This window comes from Lutjanus erythropterus, chromosome 2 (genome assembly GCF_056507025.1).
Source record: "Lutjanus erythropterus isolate fLutEry1 chromosome 2, fLutEry1.hap2, whole genome shotgun sequence".
NCBI classification, from domain to species: Eukaryota; Metazoa; Chordata; class Actinopteri; order Lutjaniformes; family Lutjanidae; genus Lutjanus; species Lutjanus erythropterus.
The window spans coordinates 7,706,192-7,727,256 of record NC_139318.1 but is presented as its reverse complement, the minus strand read 5'-3'; the positions used below and the strand labels follow the sequence as shown (position 1 = coordinate 7,727,256).

At 40.0% G+C, this 21,065-nt stretch overlaps 1 protein-coding gene across 2 annotated transcripts in view; it reads right to left on the bottom strand.

The window, feature by feature from the left end:
• Positions 1–21,065, bottom strand: part of slc41a1 (solute carrier family 41 member 1) — a 39,453-nt gene that overhangs the window by 10,720 nt on the left and 7,668 nt on the right. For both annotated transcript variants that reach the window (XM_084727126.1, XM_084727133.1), the window contains exons 3-5: positions 14,515–14,622; positions 5,498–5,569; positions 1,224–1,368 (exon numbers count right to left, since the gene is read on the bottom strand). In XM_084727126.1, coding sequence (XP_084583252.1) covers positions 1,224–1,368; positions 5,498–5,569; positions 14,515–14,622 — 325 coding nt within the window. The remainder of the gene's footprint in view (positions 1–1,223; positions 1,369–5,497; positions 5,570–14,514; positions 14,623–21,065) is intronic.

The following is a 21,065-nucleotide window of genomic DNA, read 5'->3' as shown; positions in this document are numbered from 1 at the left end:
AGATTTTTAAGTCGTTGTAAAATGCTAGCTAAGTAGTTAGCTAACCTACATAAATCATTAACTAGCCAGGTGGGTCCCTCAGCAACGCCACCTTCAAAAAGTGTTTTTCTTTTCAACATAGACGAGCCTAGCATATCTAAGTTCAGGAAACAAAAGAAGAAACTGACAGATGTGCTCAAAGGGGCGGGACTCTTAACTTTTCTTTTTTTGACACATCACTAGGTGAAATTTAATTGTGCAGTACTTTTGGTTTATTATTTTGGTTAATCACATATTCCTGCAGCTATAGCTCTAGTCTGTTTTATGCCAGTTAGCATGCTTACATGCTAAACTATGATGATGGACATAGTAAACATTCCCTGTTAAACATTAGCATATTAGTTTTGTCGTTGTGGACATGCTAGCTTGCTTTTGTTAGCATTTAGCTTTAGCTGCCTGAAAGTGCAGCAACGTCTTAATCTAATAAAAATTCACTTTGGACCATTTTTACATTGAAATTTAACACTGAAGCTAATGAGAAAACAACTGTGTTTGTGGCTAAAAGTAAATGTATCTAATTATTTAAGAGTAATATAGCTTTGATATTCACATAGCTAGTTGAATGCCACTTAATCTAACCTAGCTGTCTAAACATTCATGAGTTCAGTCAGTTACATAAACTAGCTTAGGTGGTATTTAGCGGAAACAGTAGTTGAGAATAGAACTTCACCACTGGCAAGGGCGTCTAATGTGACCCAGACATGCCTGATGATGAGTAGCTGTTTACTGTTCACTGTATATATAGATTGGACACATGACAGCGCCACAGACGTCTCAGTTTCCCCCTGGTGGCTGTATATGTATAGGTCATAAACCCCACCGCCTCCATATTGGCAGATATGACATGGGCCGAACTAAAACCTTACACAGTACACATCAAATACATTTTTCCCAAAGATGTTACCTGTCATTTTAAGTAGTTCTTATAGTATGACAATGCTTGTTCAAGTGTTCAAGTGAGATTTTTATTTTTTTATTTAGTTATCTCATGCCATTGGGTTTGCAGCTCCACATCTGATCACTGCTGCACAGATCTGGCTCCAGCAGCGCAAGATGGCAACACTGGTCGCCGTGATATTTTGGCCTCGTTTTTGTTCAATTGGGGGAAGATGCGGCATCCATTTTTGGTCACAGTCTATGGTTTACACTGTGAATATCCCTCATACCCTGTGTGCTGGTCATACCTAGCAGCAGAGAGGCGATGAAGGCCGTCGCCACGCTGGAGGCACACAGCAGCACGGCGTGGCCCAGCCTGAAGTGCCCCTCTGGGATCCAACCGAAGATCACAGCAGCTATGGAGGCCAGAAACCCGACCACCGTGGCCTGGACCTGAACACACGCACGTACACGTACACATTAAAATGGCTAATGTAGCTATCAATGGCAGTTATGTAAACTCCTGATGTATGTGAGACTATCTCATTACATGTGAGCGGCTTCCAGAATCTGCACACTGGCATTCAAACATACAGAGTCACAACTACCAAAATAAGTAAGAGATGAATCTCCAATTTAACTTGTTAATGGGGCACCATTGTGACCCAGTGTGAGTGCACAATGACCCTGTATATGAGGTTGTGTCAGCACCCGTCTGGCACCGCGTTCCAAGAACTATGGACTCGCCAAATATTACATAACTACAAGGCAACAAATGGCAGGAGAGGTGACTGACTCACGGACCAAATGTAGAGTTCATCTTGGAAAACACTGTTCAATATTTTCAGTATTTTATCTCTTCAATTCTCTTCAATTATTCTGGAAAAGTATATTTTAAAAGATCAAACTCTTGGCTATGAAACTTTGTAACAGGCCAACCTCATAGTGATTTTTTTATATTAAATGTAGACGTCAACTTGAGTTGACATCTGACAAAGTTGACATGTTAAATGTTTTCATTTCACTGCATAGTCGTAGTGAGCAGCCATTTTATTTTTTAAAGTTGCTCAGAGTTCTCTTCATGTTAATCAAAAGACACATTTTTTAACCATAATTATTATTTAGCTTTGATTTAGAAGGACTACGGAGTTGACATGTTAGTCAGTTAGTAATATTATTTATTGACTTTGTCAAAAAACAGAAAGTTTAGCAGTGCTTGAGCAGTATTCCTGCCGTTTTTAAACCAGGAAGTGAGACAGGGGTCCATAGGGTATAGCTAACCCTTTTTATGCCTGATTAAATCATGTTTTGTAAAAGGTGGATGGAGTTGACAGAAATCTGGGGGTTTAAAGGGCCAACATTTTCATTAAAAAATATATTTTAAAACAAAACTCATTATAATAACACATTTTTATACCTATGTTATCATTCAGTAGAGAGTTTTATATTTATAAAATATTATAAAAATATATCTGCATATGTCCAGTTTGACAGGGGTTGACATCTCAGTATATAAATATTGTTTGTTTACATTAGGGCCGCACAATGTGGTACAAAAAGTTATATTGTGATTATTTTGACTGAAATTGTGATTGTAATGAGCAATACCATTAGTAGGACTTTTGGCATGTTCCTGAGGACTAAATTCCCTGTTGATTAAATGCAAAATTTAATTTAGACTAGTTGACCAGTCTAACAGTAAATAAACACTCAGGACGCAGTTAAACTTGAGCAAAATTATTAATTGATAATGTTAGACACTGCCCGCAAAAATACTGTGTGCTATTAAGAGCCATTTGAAGCCGTTCATCGCAGTCTACAAATACCAAATCATATTTTAAATGAAATGCCCGCTACTTTGTGCTGTGCAATAAAAACATTGGATGTTAACCTACAACATATGGCAACTCACTGAATGCTTCAACCTTTCAGACCAAAGAGGATGACAGTGTCTGTGTGTGAACGACCTGGAGCTGACGTTTGCTGCCAGCCTGCTACACAGTGTGGCTAACGTTTGCAGTGCTAACAGCAGCAGCTGCTCTCCTGGGCACATGGTGCTCCAGTCAAGTGATTATATACCAGGGTTGGGGGCAGCCCTGACTGGTGGTGAGCGGCTGCATAACATCTTAAAGGCAGCAGGTAACTGGCATTGTGCATGAATAAAATATTGCTAAATAGTTGAACTGACTAGTGTTTCTGGTGCAGACTGGCGAGGATGGCAATGTTTAATCGTGTAGTCGACTAATCTAGCAGGAATGATCCTTTTTACATTACATTCCATTTTTTATTTTTATTGAATAAATGAATACAATAAAATCATGATTATGTGACAATCCAACATGTTTTCTTTCATCTGGCAAACAAGATTTTTAGGCCACATGTACGCAGCATTACAGTATTTCATTATAAGGCTGTTTTCTCATTTCTCATTCACGTTTTTCCCCAAAACATTGTGATTTGGTTCTGGTACTGCAATTTGGATATTGCACTTGGCCATATTTATTTATTTTTTAGGTCGTCGTTTAAGTACATTAATTTACATACTGGTTAATTTACAAGTTGTGGAATGCTGTCATTGTCACAATAGCTCTTGCAGTCCATAGTGACACACAGTTTGAATGAAAGCAGTCGTTCCACACCACTGCTACACCTGCACAGTGTGTTTCCACGTGTCTGATCTGACCATGCGCTCAGAATGAATGAAAGTTGTAAGACGTCCCGCCCTAACAGGTGCAACAAAACTGCCTGGAGAGTCACAGAGACGTCAGTCCAGCACGGTCTGAAAATAACTTGTGTCCTGGGGCAGAGAGCAGGTGGCACAGGGAGCAGCACGTGATTTCCATCGTACAGTACAAAAGTGTTGCTGGTGTGCCCCTGTAATGGTCAGAGACTGTGTTTACTCTACACACAGTGCACTTATGTAACCAGATTTTTCCCAGGTTTGGTAATACAGTGGAAACCGCTTAGTGATCACTGTTACAGCTCGTATGGATCGAAAAGCTTGGGACAGAATCATTCCTATATAAAGACTTTAAACGATTTACTTATAGCTCCCTAATCAAGTAGTGTTAAGGCTGATATTAGCCTTTCATGTACAGGCCCACTGCTCTTTTGTTTTTTTGTATTTTTTTTTTTTTACAGAACACACTTTTTTCTATTTGTGTTTTTTATTTAAAATTATTTATAATTATTTAAAAACATCAGTGAAACTTTACTGCTTTAGTGCCCTGATGCCATTAAAATAATAAAATAAAGTAATAGTAAGGTATAAGAATATTGGTATCTGCATTGGCCCCAAATATCCAGTATCAGTCAGGCTCAAATTTTCATGACAACATATAGAAAAAGTTGTGAAAAGCTGCAGTATTTATTAATTTTTTAAACTTTACTTCCATGTTTACATGGACTTTGTTTGTGAGTAACCCATCTGTTCCTGGCTGCTGCCTGAGGATTGTGAAAATCATGAAATCATGACAAGAAAAAGAAAGTCAGCAAGTCAGAAACTGCTATGAATGCAGCTGCTAGAGGGTTCATTTAGCATTTTAGATGTTAACTTAGCAGCTAACAACATTAGCTTTAGCATAGCTCACTTCAGAGCATTTTTTGCTTGAATGGAAATTTTGGTACTTTTATGTGGATGTCCACTCAATGCTGATGGTAAATGTGAAGCAATAAATACCTCAGTGTGTGATATATTGACCAAGCAAGCTGAGCTCTAATGCTGCAAAATCTGTAGTTCTTCCTGCACCCAGTGACGTCACTGGATGCAGGAAGAACTACAGGCTAGCCATGCTAGATGAGTATTTTTGTCACCAAATGCTATCTTGTGGCCAAGTTATAGCTAAATGGTTAAAGCGAAATTAATACGGTAAAAGATGGCAACATGGGTGTCGGAGTCAGAAGCTCGCCTGCAGTGCTTCAAGGAGAAAGAGAAGAATTCATTTTTCTTTGTCAATATAGCAGCACTGAGGAATTGAATGCTTCAGCTGACCACATTTACCAACAACACTGACCAGAAATCCACTTCAAAAGTGCCAAATCTTCCCTTTAATGTCAATTTACACAATGTTTGTGGTGTTTGGTGGTTTCTGACCATTTTAAGTATGGCTACTTAAATCATTTTTTGTTTGCTTGTCGTGTGCTCCACTCTTCAGAACACTACACAGTGTATGAAACAGTTTATAGAGTCTCCACTGTTATTTGATCCCTAGAAAGTCATCAGAAACTGGGTTTCCTTATTTGTGTCAGTTTAGGTTGAGAAAACCTGATTATTTGTTCATGAGAAACAGTAATCAGGTTTTTAAAGTGTTACCAAACGAAAGGAAACATCATTAGTAGTCGCTGTGCATCTCTAAAATCTTTGTCTGTCTCCTCTCTGCAGCGTCAGTCAAATTCAATTCAAAGTTTAAAAAAGGAAGAAAAAAAACGGCGTAGAGGAGAAATCTGATTACGGAGTAACTGCATGCAAACCCAGTTTTAGAGCGATCTTGCTTTAACTGGATTTTGCCCTGTAACCAGGTTTGTTAAGTGGATGTAAACATGGTCAGAGATGCTCCGTGGAGTCGGCAGATGTTTCATTTACCTGGATGAGGGCCAAGTTCCCCATGATCATCTTCCACATGTCCTTGGCTGTGTCCATCTGACCAATATTAGCCTGAAAAAGACAGACAAGAGTACACAAGCTCAATACATTATCGTGTGTGTGTGTGTGTGTGTGTGTGTGTGTGTGTGTGTGTGTGTGTGTGTGTGGGCGTACAGCGTGTGTGCATGCTGTTGCCTCTTGGTCCCATCAGAACAATCAGATGTCAGTTCTCAGGACAAAGACACTCTGATCGGATCCCCCACCCTGTGGCCGACTCCACTTATCTCATCTCCCCTCTATCTCTCTTCACACACACACACACACGCACACACAGACACACACACTGATGGTCTCAAGTGTCAAGTGGCTGTGGCTACAGTGGGCCACTGTGTGTCCAGAGCAATGATCCTAATGCTCATCCACAGTGAGAGGACACAAACAGAGGATCTCCTCTTCCTCCTGCTCCTCCAACATTTACATAATGCAGAGGGAAGGGAAACATCTGGAGACATCAAAACACATACAAGTCTGCTGTGAGAGTATCCGCTTCGTGTTTGGTTTGAATACAAACAAGACAGAGAGGAGGTGTTTCAGAGTTTATTTAGACAAAACTTTTGTCTTATTCTCCTAGTTTCAGCCATCATTTTTATCAGTCATGACAGCATTATACTAATCAGTTTTACAGCCTTTAGATGAAATAAAGCTTTTGTTACAACATGAGAGACAGTTTGACTGTGATTGCGTGTAGCTCCAGTTTGAGTTGGAGAGAGTTGGACTGCATTCTTCTTGGCTAGCTGCTAGCACTTTCTTAGCATGGATAGCTTCACAGCAGCAGTCAGCAGACTACATAGTAGGACTAATGATTATCTTCATCATCAATTAATCTGTTGATTACTTTCTGGAATAACTGATTATTAATCAGTTTGTGGTTTGGTCCATAAAATTTCAGAAATGGTGAAAAATGTTGATCACTGTTTTCCAAAGCCCAAGCTGACTTCTTCAAATGTCTTTTTTTGTCCAAAACACAAAATTTGACAAGCTGAAATCAGAGAATTTGGACATTTCTTAATTAGAAAATGACTCAAAATGGTCAATCAATTATTAAAATAGATGCTGATTAATTTAATAGTTGATTAACAGTTGATTAGTCAATTACTCATTGCAGCTCTACCAAATAGCAGACTTTATTTTTGCCACATTAATTGAATGTAAACATGTGCCACACTGATAGGTCACTACCAACCCTGGTAAAGACTTTGAACTTCTTTTTAGCAATGTCACTATGTTAGTAACACACTCGGTGAGCATGATCTTATGACTATTGATAGGAATGACTACCAAAAATAAGTAATAAGTCTCTATGCTAACAGCTATCCAAAAAGCTTGTTTAGAAAAAGTTAGATCTGCATTAATCAATATTTTGATATTGATATAAATAGTAATATAAAATCAAATTCATTATTGACAAAATTACTGCTAATTAACACCCAACTCATCAGCTTCTTTGTCTTGTTTTGTTTTTATGGATGTAAATTTATCATTTTGCCCTAAGAGAGCTCTAAACCTGCAGTACGCTGTGCAGCCCCAGACAGAAAGTTAGCAACTGGCTGGTGAAGAACATCAAACCTCGAGTACAGAGTCAAACATGTTTCTCAGGAGTTCTTGGTGAGAAAGAGTGTGATTAAGAAAAAGGAGAATGTGAATACTCCAAGCTGAATACATGTCTCCAAAGAAATGCTTATATTGCTCTGTGTCTGCAAACACATTGCAGCTGTGCATCTATTAGCTTGTATTGATTAATGCAGCTTTAATGAATCTCCCCTAAAATTCTGACCCCTATCAATTTTAATTTACTTATTTTTGAAGGATTTTGATTCTTTTTTCATCCACAGTGAAAAATGCAAATAATACAAAAACAACAAAATGATCAGAGACACTAAGTTAGGATAAAACAAAAAAGCTAAGCAGTGAAAAAAGCATGATTGAGGCTAGAACATGAGGTTTTTAAATGCTGACACAGCCTGGCAATAAGTTTACCTTAAAAGTATTTACATGTATAAAAAACTCCAGAGGTTACAGAACTGATTAATATCAAAGAACAGCCTCGATGTAGCAGCGACTGGCTGTTCATATTAGTTTTTTCTGATGGTGTGTGTGTGTGTGTGTGTGTGTGTGTGGCTTTTCTCTCCCTCTCAAATTTCTCACAATCTAGCACCATCCCTGCTCGCCGAACATATCTGGCAGCCTGACAGGGAAAACTCACAAGCCTGACTGACGTGACGATTATGTGTGTGGGACCGCATGTCATTATGACTTGTGTATCCGCCAGATTACAACCACGCAAACACGGTCCTCCTCACCCATCACCTCCATGTGAACCTGCGCCCGGACGCCTGTCGCTCAGAGGGGGCAGACCGCCACAAGCACTGCTAAGACGGTCTAAGGCGGAAAGAGACAAGAAAGCCTAACATCTGTGCAGAGCTTCGTAAAGTCACAGTGACCTCCATAAGCAAAGAAACGCTTCAGACAGAATTATTAGATAAGGAGCCTAATTTTTCTACAGTTTGAAAGCTTTTGCAGCTTCATTTTAGAACAACAAAATGCAAACTAATACGGTTCACAGATGAGACTCAGAAATTCGCAGAAGCGTCGCCTGGTGTTATGTTATGATTCGTGATGATGATGCCAAATCTTCAGTTTTGGCCGTGTGTGTGTGTGTGTGTGTGTGTGTGTGACCAGCTGGATTAGTGATGTTTGGATCATAGATCAGAGATGGAGCACGGCGGATGTTGTGAAAATGATTCATGGATGACATAACGGGCATGAGGTGCTGAAATACCCTGCATTTCAAAAGCACCTCTACATTTTACAGCTGAGTAACAATAATACCATTCATTTTCTACACAATAACTACAGAGGAAAGATTTTGTTTACAAGGTTGGAACCTGGACATACATGCAAAGAGTGTTGAAACATCTAATACACATAAAATGAGGATAAAGTGGGCTTTTGTAGTGGTTGTAATCTCTGATTATTGAGTGGTCAATGTTTTTTTGCAACTCGGAAACAATGTAGGTGCTGCCAAGTTCCAGTAATCCACCAAATATCATTATCCAAATACCCACGATCAATTAGGCTCAATAACATGAGAGGGGCTGAGACGGAACTGAGAGAAAAAGTGCTTACAATCCAAGAAATAAGGCTTCCAAAAGGGTTCTTCCTGAAGGATTGAGGTTCATCTGCTTCTGAGGAACTGAGAGAAGTTTGTCAAGGGTTCTTTGTAAGACTAAAGGTTCCATTAAGAAGCCTTTTTCATCCAAATAACCCTTGGTGCAAGAAAGATTCTTCAAGGATTGTTGAAATCCTGAAGAACTCTTTGGTCAAGGGTTATTTGCACCATAATATAAAAGGGTTCGTTATAGAACTTTGTGGATGGGCTCTAGATAAAACCCTTATAATATGAAAAGGTTCTCAATAAAACGCTTTGGGTGGGTTCTTGTTAGCACCCTTATAAGGTGGAATGGTTTCAGCTAGAACCGTCAGAGAGGTTTATTGGTGGAACCATTACACCATAGAAGGCCTCTGCATGTAGAACTATTTGCATCTGAAGAACCCCATTTTGAGGAAAGGGTTTGTCAAAGGTTCTTTGTAAGAGCAAAGCTTCCATTCAGAACCCTTTTCATCTAAATAACTCTTTTTGGAAGAAAGAGTTCTTCAGGGATTGTTGAAATCCTTGAGGAACTCTTTCATCAAGGGTTCTTTTAACTACAATATAAAAAAAATGTTGGTAAAATCCCATGGGTGGGTTCTAGATAAAAACTTTGTAATATAAAAAAGGTCCTCTGTAGAACCAACTCAGTGTGTGTGTTCTCAGTAAAACCCTTAAAATTTTAAAAGATTCTCAGTAGAACCCCCTAGGTCTGTTCTAGATAAAACTCTTGGTAGATAAACAAACATTGTCGATTCAAGGGTTCTTGATTGATTGAAAAGGTTCCCAGTGGAACCCTGTTGGCACCCTTAGAAGTTGGAAACATTCTGATTAGAGGTTCCTGGGTGGGACCATAGGGGGTTCTGAGTGTAACCTTTCACAGATGGTTTCAAGTATAACCCTTTATGCTGGGTTCTAGATACTACTCTCTGAAAGGGCTCCAAGTGGAACCTTTCTAAAAGGTTCTACCAGGAACGAAAAGGGTTCTCCTGTGGGGAAAAGCCAAAGAAGTCTTTACTGTTCCAGTTACTACCTTTATATCTAAGAGTGTAGAAGACAGGCAGCTGCTTGGTCACATAAGCAATGGTGAGAAAGTAGAAAGACGAGCCTCATTTCAGTGAGATATTCAAAGACAAAGTGGTTATGAAGACCAAAGAGAAAAAAATCAAAAAGGAAACACGGTCATGTGAACTGTAAACTCTTACAGCCAGCCAGTACGAGGGATTACATTATTTTTTTCAGTAATAAGCGCATTAGGAAACTTACAGTGGTCTTAATCTGCTCATAATTAGCGGCGGTGTGGAAAGAAACGTGGTCCTGCTGGGGCCAGCCAGCAGAGAGCTAACAGTAATGTCTCAGGACAAGCACCAGACTCTGGCCTACTTTGTGATGATGGATGTAAGAATCTTTTCATGCTCAACTGAAAACTGTGCAGACTGACAAATGGGACCAATGTAAGAAAATCTTTTAATATTTAAAATTCACTCTACTGCTGTAAGTCTTGAAATCTAATAATCCTGAAACACAAGTTGGGTCAAACAGTCCCATGTAAAACGAATTTGTATCATAATTTCTATGAGGTAGTTCTGTAATATATTTACTGTAATAAATCACAAAATGACCACAGTATATCATCAGAGATCAAGGAAACATGTTAAGTTGAAATACTTCTTCTGACAACAATACTCCAGCTGGGTTGTCCTGAGGCGTAATAACTGTTTGTTTGCCTATTTCACGTTAATTAGAGTTCAAACTGATGCTGAATGTTCAGCATGTGTCCGACATGTGTCTTTTTGTGTGGTGTAATAAAATTAAGTTAATAATTAAGTTAATAATCTTGCAGAGGGAGTAGCTCCTTAATTAATGGAGTCTGGCAGGCAGCGAGGCAGATAGTCACAGAGCACAGTGGGCAGGATTTCAAGGTAGGCTGATAAAACAAATTTTTAGCTAGCTATATTTTTAATAAGTTGTGAGCATGGTTTTAAGCTCATTTTACTGTAATTGGTCTGGCTAACTAGCTATAGCAATTTTTTTTTTACCAGACTCTAACTAGCTAACTTCAACAACTGCTTGTTAGCTAACAACCAGCCTATATACCAGGCTAGCTAGCTACAGTGTATCCATATATCCATATCCGCTACGTGATGTCACCGAATTAAGTGGGTTGCAGGGTGAAACATAAATTTAAAAATGCTTAGTCACTGTCGACACTTAACACTGAAGGGAAGCTCAATGTCCTGTATGTGTTTGTGTGGAGTGGTAACGGGTTAAGTGGTAAAACCCAACACTTACAGTAGGTCAAACCAGCCCAGTGCATGTTCAGTCCCATTACATGATCAGTGGTTGGATTAAGGTTGGGTTATTTTTTAAATCAGCTGTTTTTTTTGTATCCAGTACCGTTTCAGGATACTTAAAAAAGAGCCACACATTATTTCAGTTTTCCATAACATCTTAGCCAAACACCAACAACCATTGATAGCTTGTTTAATCATTGCTGGCTGGTGAAACATTGCTGAATCAACTTCCCAATTTAACACTGATTAACCATCATATCTACACTCTGAATTCACATGAAACAACATGAAAAGTTAAACAAAACACTAAAAAATCAACAGTAGTGACTACTGCACCATCTCCAGCAGTTTGTGAAATAGACAAAAAATTAAATCTATCAGATCTGTGTATATGGATGCAGTTTTTCAGTTTCTTTGTGACATTCAGCATGACTTTCAAACAATTTTATTATCCAGCATCATTCTCATGAATTCAGTAGTCAAGCTGATAATAATAAATATGCAACATCTGGTCACACTTGCAACATAAAGCAGTTTGGTGTGGTGTAGTCACCAAAACCGTGGTTTAGGAAATCATCATGGTTTGGGTTAAAATAAGAGCTTTTCTTAAAACAATCAACACTGACTGTGGGTCAGACACAGAATCCAAACCTGATCTCCTATGTGAAGTACTGAGTTTGACCCACCTGTCCATCCTATCCTCCCTATGAGGACAGTTTATACAATGTTCATCCAACTACAAATTACATTTTGTGTTGAACTGCTGTAATATGTAACAGCTGATCTATCTATCGATCTTTGCTCTACTTTGTTTGCAAAATGTCAAAAGTACCAGACAGTGGGAAGTACCAGCTGACTAAGGCAACTTAAGGGACTTAGGGGACTTAAGGCAAGACGGCTGCAAAAGGAACTATCCTTTTGCAACCGTCTCTCCTTAACCACATATTCCTTTGTTCTTTGACTTAATATCCTGGGCTGCTTAACAAATATTAAACTTGGGTGTGCGCAGACATAAAAGGGAGTATTCCATCATTAAATACATTACCATGAAGGTATTAGGTGGTGCTTATTTGTCCCAACAAAAGCTAACTTGGCTAGCCTTGACAAAGAGCTAAGATTACAACCGTACAGTTTTTCCTCACAACTCGTCTGTTGACATTAGCTACAGTTGTTGGGGTGAGTGTGGGAATATTTGATACTTGGCAACTAAAACTTAATGAACCAACTTTCTAAGCATTTGCTTTCTTGAAAGTAAGGGTAAGAGCTAAAGAGCTAATGATAAAGTTCAAAAGAAGTGCTCTAACATTACAAATATTAAGCATCATTTCTCATATCTTCTCATATCTTGTCAGAAGTTTATTAACCGGTGGGGAAATTTCCTTGCTGTAGCATTCCTACTACTGGCCATGACCAAATAATAAAAGTTTGTCATAATTACTGTACTATTACTAGATGTAATTCATTCTATAGGGGTAAAGAAAATTAGTGACAAATGTAGACTTGTGGTTGCTTGTAACAAGATTAGCGGACAACAGAAATTTTCTAAAACAAATTTGGGAAAACATAAATGCGCAGCACATGATCTTTGTTTGAAAACTGTCAGACTTATTCTAAATGTCTTGTAGAAAAGATTATTTTTGTAATGTGACTGACTTGAGCTTTCCATGCTAGGTGGGCCCCTGCTAGCTATGCTAATCAGCTTCGTCACGTTTCCCATATTTCAGTGGAAAGAATGTGAGGATTGGTGTGCTTAAGTTAAGAGCAATACTGGCCTAATTCTCTATGCCTTCATATCTGTAGTGTGTGCTGCTAACCTCTGGTTAGCAATACTGCTAGGTCATTGACCCAATCACACTATACAATGGACAATGTTAGCTCAGAGAGCAGCATTATAGTCAAGAGCTCAGCAGAGCTATAAGCCACACACAATAAATGTACTTTTAGCATCAAATGCTACTTGTAGAAACCCTGCAGCCAGACCAAAACAGCATTTAACTGTCTGAAATGTTAATATAGATAGACAGCACAATAGCTAGCTATAATTATGCACCATAATACAGACTTTTTTATTATTAAAAAAAAGCCAGTTAAAACATTTCAGGCCTATTATTGTATTTTCTATACATGTATGTATTGTCTTTTCAGCTGCATTCTGTTTAAATTGTTTTGTGCTGTGATGAAAAACTCCAGACAGGTGCTTTTAGTTCAGCTATAAACAGTGAACCCACCTGTGTGTCCAGGTGAACAGGCTGGGCAGGGTCAATGAAAAGGTCAAAAAACAGGGAATGGAGACAGGAATGTTGCTATCAGTTCATCCGAAACCCAGGTCCCGTTTGGCAACATGACCTCTGACTCCAAGAACAATCAGTTTTAATGGGTCTGACAGCGGTTGCCAGGCAATGAGACAGATTGGGCAAGTTTTGAGCAGGAAACCCTTCACACAACCATTATCAACTGACAGTTCTCCAGGCTAATATAAGACAATGTTACAGAATCAAAGAACGACAAAGAACCCAAGACACGGCTACTTTAAAGATAAGTAAACACTTAAAAATAAGGGTGCCTCCTGAATGGTCGAGGTTCTAGCCAGAAACATTTCTTCCGAAGAACCCTTTTTTGAAGAAAGGCTTCTTTCTAAGACTAAGGGTTGTATTAAGAACCCTTTCATTCAAAGAATCCTTTTTGGAAGAAAGAGTTCTTCAAGAATTGTTGAAATTCTTGAAGAACTTTTTGGACAAGGGTTCTTTGTACCATAACATGAAAGGGTTTCTGGTAGAACTCCCTGAACGGGTGCTAGATTAAATCATTTGAGTACAATAAGGTTCCCGGTAGAACCCACTGGGTTTTTTCTAGATAAAACCCCTCGCATATAAAAATGTTCCCAGTAGACCCCCCCGGGTGTGTTCATGATAAACCCCTTGGAAAATAAAAGGTTTCTTGGTAGGACCTCCCATGTGTGTTGTAGATAAAATCCTTGGAGAACATAAATGGTCCCAGTAGAATCCTCCGAACATGTTCTAGATAAAATGTGGAAACTTGGAATATAAAATGGTTCTCAGTAGAACCCCTTGAGTGTATTTTAGATAAAACCCTTGGAAAATAAAAAGGTTCTCAATAGAACCCTTTAGCTGGGTGCTTGTTAGCACCCTTAGAAGGTGGAAACATTCTGGATAAAACCCTCAGAGAGTGTTCTAGGTGGAAACATTACATCATAGAAGGGTTCTCTGTAGAACCTCTCACAGGGGGCTCAGGGTAAAGCCTTTTACAGATGCTTCTAAGTATCACCCTTTATGTTGGGTTCTAGGTAGAACTGAAAGGGTTCCAAGTGGAACCTTCATAAAAGATTCTATCATGAACCAAAAAGGGTTCTCCTATGGGAACAGGCCGAAGAACCCTTTATGGTTCTAGTTAGCACTTAAATTTGGTACTTCAGGATTACTAAAGTATTTATGATAAAAGTAACAACTCACCAAAACACACACTCACACACTCACACAAACACACAAAAGTCTTACCGCTGTGGACAGTCTAGAGGCCAGCGTCATCTCCAGGTTGCCTTTGAGCCCCAGCAGTGCTGGAACCAGGATGAACACCTCCGACACCTCCGTGAACACCGTCCAGTGCTGCAACGACCACCATGTAACATCAGTAACTCGTCATAATGAACACAGTGGACATATCAGAATTACAAATGACACGACACAATGTCACCTACACAGATAGAATTTGTCCTCCGCTGGGAACAGAATGTCTCTGTGACCTTGTTCTTTAATATTGATTTAGTGGTGAAACTGGAGCCGTATAAAGGACCAGATCGTGTGTCTGCACAGACCCTTTACACTCTGTATCATATCAGCTCACTGCTCTCCTTTACAAGAACAAGGTCACTGGGACTTTATGCTGAAATGATTTATCGTCCTCCTCTTTTGGCTTCCATTCTCCCTGTTCCCTTGTGACTCCACGCTCACCTTTACTCACCGATCTTAATCTGCTGCAGCTTAAACACAGCAAGACTGGGTTGCCTTATATCTCTATATCAGCAAAATGGTGCATTACAAATTACCAGCTGGGACAGGCGCATTATAATAGTCTTATTACTAATGGAAACACTAATATTTCTGTCAATACACATGGACAATTCACGCTAAACTCTACCTACATAAGTACAACTCAAATTTATACATCATGGCATTCCAAAAAGGAGGAATCTTTCATGTTAACGTAAAAATAAGTTAATGTCATGTATTGTTTTAGAGTATACTGCGCACCAATTTATATCTATCTATGCACCCATCCGTGACATCAGATGGGTGCATAGTCTTGTGTACCCGACCATTTAAGGCTGTACCAAGCTTTTCTAATACTGGTATCAGTATTGGAACAGCCCTTGTTTCTGGCATGATTCCAGAACTCTGTATTGCTGCTCACGCATTTAATATGTTCAGTGATTCAACAGTTTGGTGTTGTACCAGAAAGTCCAAAACATTGTATGGCTGTTTCCCCAACTAATCACAGACAACGAAACTTTAAGCTTTAAAAATGGGGACATCATCTTCCTACCTAGCTAGCTCACTGTCTTGAGACGGACGGAAATGCACATTTAGACATCTTTGGCATCATCTGTCTTTATCTATCGTTGGTTGCAGCGTTTTGGAGATATCAGCTGAAAAGATGTCTTCCTTCTATCGAATATAATGGAACAGGATGGTGCTTAGGTTGTAAGTTCTCAAAGCGCAAAAAAGATACATTTGAAAAACTCAACAGCAATGTTGCTTTCTAGAAATCATGACCTCAAGATAATCCACAGACCATGTTGTGGGCAGTTTCATGTATGAACTATTTTCTCTCTACCGAACTACACCTGCCTGGCAACCATGGCACTGTGCAGAATTAAGTGTGCATCTACTCATGGATGAGAGGCTTATGGTCATGATAGCACATGATGTAAACATTCAAAGCATCACATTAGTGGTGCTAATATGCTGTCGCATTAGCACCACTGAGCTAGCTAGTGTGGTGGAATGGGGGTGTATCTATCATGTTGTTCCATTATATACAGGTAAGAGGAAAAATATGCATTTTTGATTTTGGGGTGAACTGTCCATTTAAGTTAACTACTCCTAGCCACCACTACGGCAGCTCCTGTGTTGACTGGACGCCCCGCTCTCCAAAACAGAATTGAATCTCAGGCTGAATGAAGGAGGTGAAATGAAATGGCACGATGGTGTCACCATGGCAGAGAATCCAATATCATACCAGGTACCATGCTGGAAATAAAATAGCAAGTAACACTTTACTGGTAGGTAATTCAAAGCCTCAGAGCTAAGCACTACACCCACAACCAAAAAGACCTAGTGTGAAACGACGTCAGCCAGGAGCCTGACCAGCTGAATCTAAAGGCCAACTTGATCAGGTGATGAGCTTGCTTGAGAGAATCACAAATCGTGTTTAGCACATGCAAGAGAACGTGTCTGCTCGTCTGTGCAACCAGTTCCTCGAAGATGGCCTGCAATGAAATTTGTAGTTGCCATAATGAGACCTGACCCTCGATAACCTCCTTCCTGGCTGCCAGCCAGCCCTTGAGAAGTGGGTTCCCTGCGAGTCCCTAGGCCTGTCACTGTGGAAGTGGAGTGCCTCTCTCTCTCTCTCTCTCTCTCTCTCTCTCTCTCTCTCTCTCTCTCTCTCTCTGCTGTGCCTCCATTAGAGTTCATGCAGTGATAGCAGGTTTGTGGTCCACTGTGGCCAGAGACAGAGCTATTGCTGAGGCTGAGGCCATCGATCTATCTCCAGTAAAAGTGCTTATCTTAGGAGCCAGCCCCACAGGCCCCCCAGCACTTACAGTCCAGCCTGCCCAGAGCTGAATCAATATTCACCAAGGCTGACACAGAAAAGAAAAGAGGAGAGGAGAAAATAGACGAGGGGAGGAAAACAGAGGAGTAGCCGACGTTGAAGCTACATACAAACACTGTTGGCCCACATTTCTCACACTAAGCTTGTGTTTCTGTTTCACTGTGCGGCTCCCACTGCGCATCCAGATGTACAGCTCTGATAAGGGGGTGTCATCCACACTTCAGTTTGGGTTGTATCAGTAGGCGTGGCACCAAAACTTCAGTGTGGGTTAAACTTCTTCGGTCTATCCCCTTGCTGTCATCGAGCCAAGCAGAGCTCCTTTCCAACAGCCAGCCCCTGAGCTTGGCTCACTGCCGTCTGCCAACCCAGCAGCCTTGTGAGCACCTCTGTGAGCACTCCTCTCTTCTTTCACAGCCGCATGTTTTCAAGCTTTCTCCCTCTCTCCCTCTACTTCTGTCTCACTCCCCTATCTCCCTCTTTGCCTCCCCTGTGGTGATATATGTTGTTGTCTCCATGGAACACTGGCTCGGAGCCAAACAAGCCCTCCCTCCTCATGGCCACCTCCCCGGTTCTAGGAACTCTACTGGACGACTCCAGTACCTCAGTGCACAGACCTATAGGAGCTCTGGTATGCAAGCCCCACAAGGGTCGGGTTGCCCAGTTGAGTAACATGGCCCCATTTTATTTGTGATCACTGTACTTGCTGTACTGACCGGGAAGCTGAACCTGATGGTATGCAATGTCAACGCAACTCCGGCAGCGTCACAGAGCGTCACATCAGTTGGTGTCTGTTTCACTTTTATGGTTCTGCAGCATGGATGGTACACTGGCTTTGGCCTCATGTGCAAACACATGACATGGAGGGTAAAATTAACATAACTGCGGCCACAATTATTGGACATACTGGAGTTAAACCTTAAAGATTAGCTATGCAGCAAGACCTTACTGACATTAAATGGATAAGGGTTCCACATGATATTTAGCTTTGATTTCTGGGTTCGTAGCAATTTTTGTGTTTTATAGATATATATATGGTTTTGAAGCTTTGTTTTTTAGCATTGATACTAAGATTCTTGATGGTTTTTAGCATTGATACCTGGGTTCTTAATAATTTTTAGCATTGACTCATGCGTTCTGAACTATTTTTAGTGTTGATATCTGGGTTCTGAACAATTTATAGCATAGATACTGAGGTTCTAGATTGTTTTTCAGCATTGATATCTGGGTTCTTGATGACTTTTAGTGCTGCTATCTGATATCTGTTAATGTTAATATCTGTGTTCTTAGCCATTTTTGGCATTGATATCTGGGTCATTTGTGATTTTTCATGTTTATATCTGGGTTTTGACCAGTCTGGGTTCTTGATCATTTTATAACAAAGAAGAACCAGATTCAAGTGGAATTTCATCATGTGAAAACTGCTAAAGAGTACAGATCTTCCAAGCCATTTTTTCCTTCCTAATACCGATTACGATACCTGAACTTTGTGTGTTTTTCAGACAATACTGAATACCAATCCAAAACCAGTACCATTTGGTAGAGTTATATGATTACTGTCATTCTTGTCAGATTAAGTAGCGTACAAAACACTGCTGGGAAATAGAAGGGTCCCATTTTGGGGCTAATAAATTACATGATATCATATCAGAGCATAGTCTTCATCACATGAGGCTGTGTCAGAGGCATTTCCAAGTCTGGTATCAGAATCAGAACAACCCATCAAAGAGTTTTAAGGCACAAAGTTACAGTCATAATAAGAACTGAAGCTCCCACGTATGTACAAAAAAAAGCATGATCAGGCTTTAAGCTACGTCTGAAAGACTCCCGATATGTAGACTGTTGTCGTCCAAAGACCAGATGAAGGTGGACAGAGCCTGAACTGACCAGAGTGAGTGCAAATAAGCAACCTGGGACCTAGATTCCTGAGGATCCTGGACAGAGTGAAAGATTAGCCAAGGTTTGTGGCAACACAAAAGCATTCTAACCTACTAATCCTTTCAATCTCTATCACTCACATCCTAGCCAAGTAACTGTCTGGGGTATTGTCAGGTGTTAATAGCTGCAAGCTGATATGTTGTTAATGATTCTCTGGACATAGCATCTTTGGCTGACGGAAATGACTGACCAATATGAATAGAAATAAGCAGTCAAACAGTGCAAATAGAAATGTGAATCATGGGACACAACTGAAAGTTTACAAAAATGCACTTGACCCTTAGATCATAGGCTATCTTTTCTTTTTTTGTGCCATTATTCAGGAAAGTCCTGGAAGGAATGGAATACTGATGACGCATACATCAACTCCGTCCACTGACTGAAGCCGAGGTTGGAAGCCAGGAGTAGAAATGATGATTCAGTTTGAGGGAATAAGCCCACGCTCTGGTTTCCCGGCGGCTCCTGTGTGAAAACCAGGCAAGTGGATGTGGTTGGACCAAAATGGTGTCTGGTGGGCAGCGGGAGCTTGGCTGGTGTTAAACCATTGTGTTGACTACGATTTCCTGTTTACTGGTGCCTGTATTTTTAGACTGTTTGTTTTTGAGGCTCAAGCTGTGTCCCACTTCTTTGCTTTATTTTGCTGTATATGTCTTCAGACGCCACGGCGCAGGACAGATGGCTAGACACAGAGGCAGACATACACACACACATGATAGTGGCAATTTAAAATTTTTTTTTTTTTTGCAGCCTTCATTTGTAGTTTGTGCAGAGAAAAGAAACGTAGGTTTTTGTTTTTACTATGAGTGTTGTGATCATGGCCATTTATGTTTTAAAAAGGGAGCATGGCAGGAAAATTTTTATTTAATGTAAATGTGAAAGTGCCATTTCTTGCATTATAGAGTCTTCAATCATGATGATCATGATTCAACCATAATCAGTTGCTCTTTCATGATAAATTCCAGTTTATATTGCACTATTATATAATATAACTAATTAGTTTAGCAGTGAGTGATATGTAAATACACTCAAAGAGCAGCCATTTACTGCATACTGTTGTTAGATACTGATACATACTGAATCCTGATAATTAGCATGATCAGTCACCATCAGTAATCAATACACACATTATTAAACATTAATCAAACCAATAAGTAATGGTAGTTATCATCAGACAACCTTATTATTCTTTATCAGTTATCTTGTGTTTCTGTAATGGTGGCAAACCATTAAAAACATGCATGAAAGCAGTCTGAATTAAAGTAAAACTCTGCGCTCTCCAGGGAAAATATTATGCCAAACTCCCTTTAAAGGAGTAGTTCACCTACATATGAAAATTCAGTCATTATCTACTCTGGATCAGACACACGCTTGACACTGACAAGTTTTTTTTTTCAGTCATTAAAAAAAGAAACTACCTGGTTTGTTGAATTCCTGTTTGGGGCTGGAGAGAATGCACCCAACTTCAGACAATATCAGACATGTTTGATTTTATTCAAACATCAAGACATGAAAATGACTGACTTAAGACAAGTGAGACTGAGTTTTATGAGCACCTGTTTTTTTGGGGGGTGATTTTTTTTTTTGCTGTCTTTGCCATAAGATACATACATTTACAACCATACATTTCTTCTCCCATGTCTAATAGTGAGGGTGCAGCTGCACTGTTTGCTCCATTGCTCAGGCGCCTATGGTTACGACTTAAAAAAATGTGGGACAGGGGAGTAAAGTGGAGGGGCCAGTGCCCTACTTCCGCCACCATTGGTTTTAGTACATGGAACTGTGTCTTGTGATAGCAATTCACCCATTCCGCCTTTGACACTGGCATCCCCAGAAAAACTAGAACGACCTGACCTTTACAAACCATGTGCAACCTTTAGTCTAAGAGAGCTGGTCATCCTCAGAGTCCTAAGTTTCTGGCCCTGGTTGTGAGAGACTGACGGTTTTAGGTCATTCTGCTGCCAAGTCACTAAGCAAAACTATGCAGACGTCTCACTCCTCTATACCAGCCTGGACAGTCCTTTCTGGGCCAACCTCGAGTGGGAATGAGGCCATAAGCTCTGAGTGTGTGCGTAGGCTGTACATGGTCAAAGTAACAGACGTTAAAGAGGTCACATTTCAAAGAAGCCTTATAAAGAGTCACGCGAAAAGCCAAGTCGAGCCGCAACTTCTAAAGTCAGGCTGGGCAGACACATCATCTAAAGGTTATAGTTTTCAAGCATACTTTTAGCAGAGAGCTGCTTCAGTCTGACTAAACCAGAGAGAGAGAAAGAGAGACTGAGAG